General features: G+C 36.4%; 3 protein-coding genes across 3 annotated transcripts; 1 reads left to right on the top strand and 2 right to left on the bottom strand.

Moving 5' to 3' along the window:
* Window positions 1-1587: 1587 nt before the first annotated feature.
* Window positions 1588-1944, bottom strand: CBG10182 (the record flags this gene model as incomplete). Its single annotated transcript, XM_002631892.1, has 1 exon — window positions 1588-1944. The coding sequence occupies one exon, from the start codon at window positions 1942-1944 to the stop codon at window positions 1588-1590; it is 357 nt and encodes a 118-aa protein (XP_002631938.1).
* Window positions 1945-3544: 1600 nt separating this feature from the next.
* Window positions 3545-5601, bottom strand: CBG10183 (the record flags this gene model as incomplete). The annotated part of the gene is made up of 5 exons (XM_002631893.1): window positions 3545-3658; window positions 3976-4053; window positions 4602-4970; window positions 5375-5468; window positions 5519-5601. The coding sequence occupies 5 exons, from the start codon at window positions 5599-5601 to the stop codon at window positions 3545-3547; spliced, it is 738 nt and encodes a 245-aa protein (XP_002631939.1).
* Window positions 5602-6598: 997 nt separating this feature from the next.
* On the top strand, window positions 6599-7097 carry CBG25758 (the record flags this gene model as incomplete). The annotated part of the gene is made up of 2 exons (XM_045240696.1): window positions 6599-6800; window positions 6853-7097. The coding sequence occupies 2 exons, from the start codon at window positions 6599-6601 to the stop codon at window positions 7095-7097; spliced, it is 447 nt and encodes a 148-aa protein (XP_045099022.1).
* Window positions 7098-9336: the final 2239 nt, after the last annotated feature.

Raw genomic sequence — 9336 nt, forward strand, 5'->3', positions numbered from 1 at the left:
TCCCAGGAACATAAACATAATCAGTAGTATCATCCACAAAAGGAAATCATGTTTTCCAGGATGCCACTAACCTGTAGAATTAATATATATGAGAAAAAAACACCGAAATCCCTCAACCGACTCTACCAGAAGGGCTTGAAGTGAACCTGACGCTGGTTTTAGCTTGTCTCACAATTTATACAGTCAGTGTTTCGAGCTTGAAGAAACATCTTTTCGAGTGAAAAATAAGTAGATATTGTAGGATAACCTGATAAATGATAAAAACATAAAAACAGTCAAATATTGAAAAATTGAAATTGTGGAACGATGGTAAAACAAGCCCAGAAGCCGGAAATCTCTAGTTAACACTTTGAACAGCCATATCATACACAAAAATTGTATCTTAATGAGGTATTGTTAGTTCAAAAGTTGGTCAAAGTCTCTTTGATTATGTTCAAAATGTTATGTTTCACATTAATGATCGTTTTCGATTTTTTCAAGATTTTTGAAAAAATCTTCCAAAAAAAAATTCCAAAAAAAATTTTTTCGTTAAAATTTTTTTCTTATTTTTTTAAAGATAAAAATACTTCTGCATTATTTTTCGCGGGCGATGCGCTACATTTTACAAAAAAGTTTGACTCGTCAGCTCTATTTTGAAGAGAGTTATGCTCGAAAACCACAGAGTGGACAACCTTTTGCACGGTACTGTATCTCCAACATCTGAAAAAAACCAAATATTAAACAATACATAATATTGATTTAATAACAAATTATTCATTAGTGCAGTCATTTTTGTTGGTTACGAATTGGTAGGGAAGGGAATAAATAGGATTGTGAGTGTGGAAGCGAAATGATCGGAAAAATCAATTAAGAAGAAATTGATTAGATGTATCTTTTAATTATTATATGCAAACACCAACAAGTCCTCGAACAATCATGATGAACCAGATGTTGACAAAGAGATAACGAAGAACTCGACGATTTCTCAGTGAAGATTCTCCACAACATTGCTAATGGATTCAAATGGGATGGCATCGGTTATTCACTTTTGGGAACCGAATCTGGAAGAAATTCATGAGAAATATTATTAAAAAATTCCGAAACAATTATCTGATTATGCTTGAAGTTCTGTAAATGTCATAACAAAACAATGTCTTACCCGATGCTGGTGCAGTTCTAGGTTTCAAACGCTCACATCTGCATACAATACAGCATTGTCAGACATTACTGTTCATCTTTCAATCAAAGTAATGCTAGAACGCATGTTCGAAGAAACCATCGGAGTTACTTTGAGCGAGGCGAAAATCATTGGGAACAATCTGAATGTTCTGACATATTCTATAGAGAACTCAGCAGAGGATGATAAAAAAACGCGAGGTTCCAATGAACAGTATTTATTTAGCAATGATGAACGAGAACATAAAATCAAAAATTTGAAGAGGTCCAAAAATAAATTCTTTTGCAATAATCAATCGGAAAGAGTAAATACAACAACTGCAGTGTCTCCATCATGCTCGACGTTGATTTCAGCACTAACCCCACGAATATTTCTTGTAACGATTTTTTTTTCTTCCTCCATCGCATAATTTTCTATTGCTTTTAAACCTTTCAGCAAGACATTCCAGTTTGGGATGATCTCCGTGTTCCAATAAATAAAAATTCCTTCAATTTTGGATTGGATCCCTTAATCCACAGTTTCAAAAAACGATTCAAGTCACGAAGCGACATTTGATCATCTATTGTCCAGATCATACAATTTTCAACATTCCATGTAGAAACATCGACGAGATCCAGATCGCGTTGATATTCTATTCCCAAATTTTCCAAATTCGCCATTGCGATGTGCTGCAGGGAAAGATTCGGTTGAAGAGGAACACGATGAAGTCTCACTTTTTGAACATCAGGGAAAAACACTCGCAAGTGGTATTGAGCTTTGAGAATGTCGCGATCGTCCGGTTCATCCATTGGGTCGTTTATATCGATGCGGTTCAGTTTTGGAAGAGTGTTCCAAAGGCTTTGAATGTCGAATTTTATATCTCCAATAAAAAAACAGCATTGAGATCCTCGCAAAATGAATCAAAATGTCTAATCCATTTTCCTAAATGCATTCCTTGATTTGACACAGTTCCTTGTATTCTTTTAATTTCTACACTAATCGGAAAAGCATTCAAACTCGACATAATTTGGTAGCTTCTTGGCATTTTCAAAGTGAACACGATACAAATGTCTTCTAAATAAATTTTTTCGAATTGTAGAGAAATCTCCGGACGTTTAAGCATTCTTATAAAGACAGACGAAATATGAAATGGAAGAGTCTTGACCATAGAAGTGGCCTTTTTCGATAGGAATAAGTAGAAAATTCTGAAACCAATCAAGCTCGATGTAACGGATACAAAACTAAGAAACATTCTCTGTAGAACTTAACTTCAAGCCAATGGTCCCCTGTACACAAAGCTTCACAATAGTTTGCATTAATTGATATTTCGTATGTTGAAGCCCGAGGCATTGTTAAAATAAATAATAAATACGTTGATAAAAAAAACAAAAATCCTACTCGTTTTCTTACAGCTGACATTTTTCATTTTTGTTCCAAATTTGAAAAAAATCACGGGAAATCTGTTGTTGTATGTGAAAAAGTCAACATTTTCTGGAAAAAGGTAACACCGAATTTAGATTCGGCGTGCAAAATAGAAAAAAATGTTTGATTGTGTTTGAATAAATAAAGCATGTTTCAGGCCAAAAAAAGCTGAAAAATGAAGTTTCACCACCAGGTGGACATAGCACCTGAAATTCACCCAAAATTGACCTTCGCCCAATTTGATCTAATTTGTACGAGATGAATTTTAACAAAGTTCCAAGATTAGTTCTCATCGGTTTGGTACACTTTTCGAGCTACCAAAAAAAAGCGAAAAGAATTGCTTTCAATTCCACTTCCACTGAAAAAACTAAGCTATGCAAAAAATGAATGAAGACGATGAGAACAAATCTTGAAACTTTGTCAAAATGCTACCGAGTACAACTTCTACATCTGGTATAAATTCGATGAAAATTTTTCGTAAGATTTTTGTAGCCAGGGTATGCATTCTACCGTAACGGTTTACAACGCTTAATGTAACTCTGCGTACAGCGATCGTCCTCACCCTTACCATCGGGCGCCCGCTCCAATTTGGCACGCGTGGCTCAGTCGGTACCGGCGCCGCACATTTAATACTCGCCTCGACAAGTTCAACTCCTCAAGGGGCATATTTAAACAAAAAGGTTTTTCCCGCCACTTTTATCACTTGCTTTGGAACTCAGGATATTCAAACAGAAATGAAAAATTTTCTTGTGTTCTGTGGCACGACAGGACTCAATCTGGTGTTGTTTTTCCTCAAATAATGTTAAAGTTTTCTCCGGCGATACAATTTCGGTTTTGAGAGAGTCCGAACCAAATTTCCTTTTTTCAATCTCAAAATGGTTTCGGTCTTCAGTTTCGGTCCAATCTCAATGCGTAAAAACTAGTTTGAGTTTGTCTGCACAACACTATTTTTAGTTTAGACAGAGAATGCGTCTTAAGAAAATAAAATCACATTTCATGGAGGTCTATTGTTTTCAGAACCTTCAAACAGATATCATTGGATAAACGGCGGAAGGGAAATTTCTGTCCGTCCATATTTGATAGAAATAATAAATAAGTAAGCTAGAATATAAGTGAAGATAGTGGACTTTAAACTGGACTGAATAGGAAATAAGACTATAGAGTGTTTAGAGGACGGGGGTGGGGGACCTTATTGATTGGCCAATCAATAAAGATTAGTCTTGAGTGGAAAACGCGTATCATGCAGGAGGGGTGTCACATACGAATAGGAACCAAAATAATAACAAGGTAACGTAAGAGCACTCCTGGGAAAAATTATGCCAGAGGTCATGCCATGTTGTACCAATTAAGGGATTAATTATCTGTTTCGATTCTGATTTAGATTATTATTACCGTGATTAGTTAGTACTCAAATGCACCGCAAAATCTAATTTGCGGTTGGAGAGAAGAACGGTGGCTTTTCCGACATCTACATATCCGGAAAGCGGGGTCAGAATCTTAAAATTATCATACTTGTAATCCGGGCCTTTGCCGGGCCTTGGCGGGCCCTGCCATAATTTCTTTCAGAATCAATATTTTTAAACCAACTAAATTAGATATGATAGAGCTCCACGAGTACTACAAAAAGGTATTATTTGGAATACTGTATCTTATCTATGAACAAAGTTACAGATCATAAAGTGGCTTTTCTTGCAGAGCCCGGCAGGCCCGGGCGGGCCAGCTTTTTTTTTGTTCCTTTTGCTCTGTAACTCTGTTCATAGACAAGATACATTATTCCAAATGATACCGATTTGTAGTACTCGTGGAGCTCTATCATATCTAATTAAGTTGGTTTGAAAACATTGATTCTGAAAGAAGTTATGGCAGGGCCCGCGAAGGCCCGGCAAAGGCCCGGATTACAAGTATGAAAATTGTTCCTCAATTCATGTAACAATAGTGAACAAAAAAATAATACCAATCTTTGTTACGGGCCAGAAATAATTTTATTTTCAATAATTAATTTGAAAGATTAAATTCAATATTAGAAATTCTTCATCATACTCACTGATTTCAGCACCAAGACACTGATTTCAGCACCAATACCACGAACGTTTCTGATCATGAACTTCTTTTCTCCTTGTTCTTCTGTTTCTTCTTCTATTTTCAATCCTTTAATCAAGATAATCTGCGTGCCACACAGAATGTACAATTCCTTCAACTTTGGATTGGATCCCTGAACCCACATTTTGAAAAATCGATTCAAGTCACGAAGCGAAAGTTGATCAATCCTTATATTGATCATACAACTTTCAAAATTCCAGGAACAAATTTCAACGAGGTTCAGATCGTTTTGATAATACAACTGCAAATCTTTCAAATTAGCCGTTCCGATGTGTTGAAGAGAAATATTCTCATCAAGAGGGACACGAGTCAACTGGATTTTTTGAACATCGGGACGAAACGCTCTCAAAAGGTTTTGAGTGTTGAGAGTGTCCCGCTCATTCGGATCCACTTTTCCGCAGGTTATAACGATGTTTCCAGTTTTGGAAAAATATTCCGAAGGATTTGAATGTCGGACTTTATATTTCCAACATAAAAGTCAACCAGAAGACTCCTCGGATCACTGGGAAATAGGCTGAAATGTTCGATCCATTTTCCTAGAGTCATTCCTTGATTTGTCATTGTTGATTCAGATTTTCTCCATCTGTTGCTTTCTATTTTTTCTACAATGGCGGGAAAATCATTTAAGCTCGTTTCGTATTTTCTGTAATTCCTCGGCATTATAAATTTGAACTCAAGTTCCACGTAGATTCCTTTCAATTTTAGAAATATGGCCACCTGTGCATCCATTCTTATCTGAACATAAGAAATTGGTAATTGGAGAGCTTTGATCATTGATAGTGCCTTCTTTGACAATAATGAGTAGGAAATTCTGAAATAAAGCATGTAAGGAATACAAAACGTTTGAGAAATATAACTCACATTTCTTGGTAGTCCATAGTTTTCAAAATTTCTGAGCAGAGATCAGTGGGTAAACGTAGGAAGGGAAATATCTGACCGTTCATATTTGATAGAAATAATAAATTAATAGACTTGTATTAGAATGTATTAGAGAAGATGAGAAAAGACAGCGGACGACAAACTGGATGGAACAGAAAAAAGACAATCGAGTGTCTAGAGGACCCTATTGATTGATTGATCAATAAAGAAGGATGTGATTAACTGGTCAATCAATAAAAATGGGTCTCGCGTGGAAAACGCTTTTTTGATGCAAGTGCGACGTTAAGTGCAAATGGAAATGTACGGGGTAACAAGGTGTCAGATGAGATCTCCAGAGAAAATGGGGGCAGAAGACATGACAAGCGATACATATGGAGGGAGACATTATCATGCAAATAGCGGGAAACATTGCTTTATTTCCGATATTTATGACCGTAATTAGTCAGTAATCAGATGGACCAAAAATCATTCTTTAGATGAAATTTAGGTAAATTAGTTTTTTTTTTTTTTTGAAAATACTTGACAGACAATCACCAACACACTCATAGGTCTGTCTCTTTGTTCAGAGCATGTGTGAAGCCATGGACCAAAGCTGCCAGCATTAAAGGTTGGCATGGTGAGTTCTTAACCAAACAAGCTACCGGATCTGAAGCATTGCGACAAATAAAACCTTCTAAACTTTGCATATCTTTCGAAATTAGACCGAATTATGGTCCTTGATCCACTTGAGATCTAATTTGACCTGTTTTGTTCAGAATAAATCGTTGTTCTGACAGATCTTGCTGATTTTCTTATCCTTTTTTATTACAGGAACCTGATACTCCGGTTATACCACGTCGCGCTTTTCGATTCTCGTTTTTAAAATCCCTTTCCGACGATATTCTTTTCACTCTTTCTCTTCTAAATTCTCGTGATAGTTCAGAAAAGCTCCAAAATATTTTTCCGATTTTTCCCATGTATGTTTTTCGAGGAATCGATAATAAAACGATGATTCGATTAACACAGAAACTACAAAAGGAAGTAAGCTCTTCAAATTTCTAGTTTCCATTCAATTCTTTCCCTATGTGGTTGGCTAAATTCTTCCTTCTTCCCATCTTATTCCTGATGGTCTTTGGTTTTGATCCTATCAACAAGACGGATCAAAAAATCCAAACATTCTTGGGAAACCTCGCGAACAAACTTGCCACCAGAGAGGTTGAAAATGTTGAAGGATATTTTGACCCGAAATTCAGTTTCCGTGCATGTTCGGAAATGTTTACGCTCAGTGAGTTGAATTCATATACCGAAGCTTCCAAAAAATTTCAAAATTTGTTCAGATGGTCTGGTGTACCGCATGAATAAGGTTCCGAAATCCGAATCGGTCAAGCTCTCTTGTGACACGTGGCGCTGGATGGATGAAGGAGTTCGAATGACTGTTCACAGTAAAGGTCTCGGACAATTCTCCGAGAAACCCATGGAACTTTTGCTTAATTTGGACAAAACAATTGTCATCTCAGGAGCATCGATGGATTGCGAGAGAAGACAAAGAAGAAACGTTGCTGCTGCTTCATTGGAACAATGAGAATTTTTTCTGAACTGGTTTTTTTCAATAAATATGAGCATCAAAATTACTAGTAATTCCCTCTTATTGTCTATTCATTTGCTCATGTGAGAGCTCATGTGAAAATACCACCGACGTTTTTGGTGGACGATGTAGCAAGTATATTATCAAAAGACGTGCTGATTGGTACTTTTTTCCATTACAAAATATTTAGTACATAATCCAAAATTAAAATTACGAAATTCAGCACACATGAACTAGAATCCAGAAATCCAAATTCTGATATCCGGAAATTCGGAATCCGGGGTCAAAATACTAAAATCATTTCTCGATTCATGGAGCAATGGTGAACAAGAAAATAATATCAAAATTTTATTGAATTTCAAAAATAACATCATTTTCATCAATTAATATGGAACTTTGAATTTAACACTATGATTTCCGTCAGAATGGTAGATTTTCAGTTCAGCGCAAATTCCACGATAATTCACAATTTTGAACTTTTTCGAATCTACGTCTGCTGCAACTTTTTCTGTTTTTAATCCTCTCAGAAAGACATTCCAGTCTGAGATGATTACCGTATCACACAAGATGAGCAATTCCTTCAACTTCGGATTGGATCCTTTAATCCACAATTTGAAAAAACGATTCAAACAACGTGGCGGAATTTGATTGGTCTGAGTAGTATACCTTTCTACATTTAATGTACAAAGATCGTCGATATTCAGATTGCTTTGATAATCTATCTCCAACTTTTTAAAATTCGTCATTCCGATGTGTTGAGAAGAAAGATTCTCTTGGAGAGGGACATCATTCAATTTGACGCATTCAACATTTGGGAGAAACGCTCTCAAAATGGTTTGAGCGGTGAAAATGGTGTGCTCGTTCGTTTCAGCTTTCATTCCGTCTATAACGATGCTGTGAAGTTTTGGAAATGTATCTCGAAGTGTTTGAGTGTCGAATAGCATTCTTCCAATATAAAAATCGGCATGATGTCGGATCGAATTATCGAATTTGGAAAATGAGCAGAGATGTTGAATCCACTCTCCCAAGTTCATTCCTTGATTTAACAAAGTAGTCAATTTTGATGTCACTCTCCTTTCGTTTTCCTTTACTATTATTATTCTGTCAGGAAGATCATTTAAACTTGTTTTTCCTTCCGAGATTTTGCGCATTATCAAGAATTTAAACTTGAGCAAAAATCCGTTGAATTGCAGAGTTATAATCGGCCGAACCCTCTTCATTGTTATATTGACCGACACAATCGGTAACTGAAGAGACTTAACCATCGCATGAGCCTTTTTTGAAAGGACCAAGTAGGAAATCCTGAAATCAAGTAAGATCCATGCAATGAATACAAAACGTTTGAGAAAATAAATTTACATTTCATGGAGGTCCATAGTTTGCAGAATCTCTGAACAGAGATCATTGGATAAATGGTGGAGGGGGAATCTCTGATTGTTCATATTAGTTGAAAAAATGGATCAATAGAGTAGAATCACTGTTTTAGAGAATATGAGAAAAGGTAGTAGACTATGAACTGGATGGAATAGAAAATAAGACCATAGAGTGTCTAGAAGACCCTATTGATTGGTTAGCCAATAAAGACGGTCAATATTGGTTGATTAATCAATGAATACAGGTGTTTAGGGGTGGGGTGCGTATTTAAGGCTGGTACGACGTCGAGTACGAATGGGAATGTAGAGAGTAACAGGGTCGCAGAAGACATGACAAGTGGTACGGATTCAGAAAGATATTTACATGAAATTATTAGGGATTACACAGGTGGTTCGCGGACAATCCGTTACGAACGTTCGGCGTGCGCGCGCCNTGACAATTCCGATTCATTTTGAGATGATTCATTGAGGTCTACGGTAGTCCACTTCAAGAAATTGCTTTGAATCAATGTTCCGCCCACTATATGCTTTCTCATCAACTGTCTCTCTCAGTTTCTAATGATATTTCATCACAAGCTGCAGTTGTTTTGAAAATTTTTGTATGATGGAAAAGATTAGTCATCAGAATCTGTTAGAGAGTGAGAGAGTGTTCCCTCTCCTTTCGTTCATTCTAGAAGAAAAAATCAGTCACTTGCTTTTTGTTCCGATTGAGAACGGCTTTATCGTATTTTCTCTCATGTTGTGCGGTCAATATCTTTAGGACCTCTTGATTTTGGCGATTCCAAAAGAACGAGAAGAGATATCAAAATTCTGTGAACGCCATTCGATTTGAAATAAAAAAGAGCTCATTCTATTTTTTTTCT

Source organism: Caenorhabditis briggsae (genome assembly GCF_000004555.2).
Source record: "Caenorhabditis briggsae complete genome, chrX, whole genome shotgun sequence".
Classification (NCBI taxonomy): domain Eukaryota; kingdom Metazoa; phylum Nematoda; class Chromadorea; order Rhabditida; family Rhabditidae; genus Caenorhabditis; species Caenorhabditis briggsae.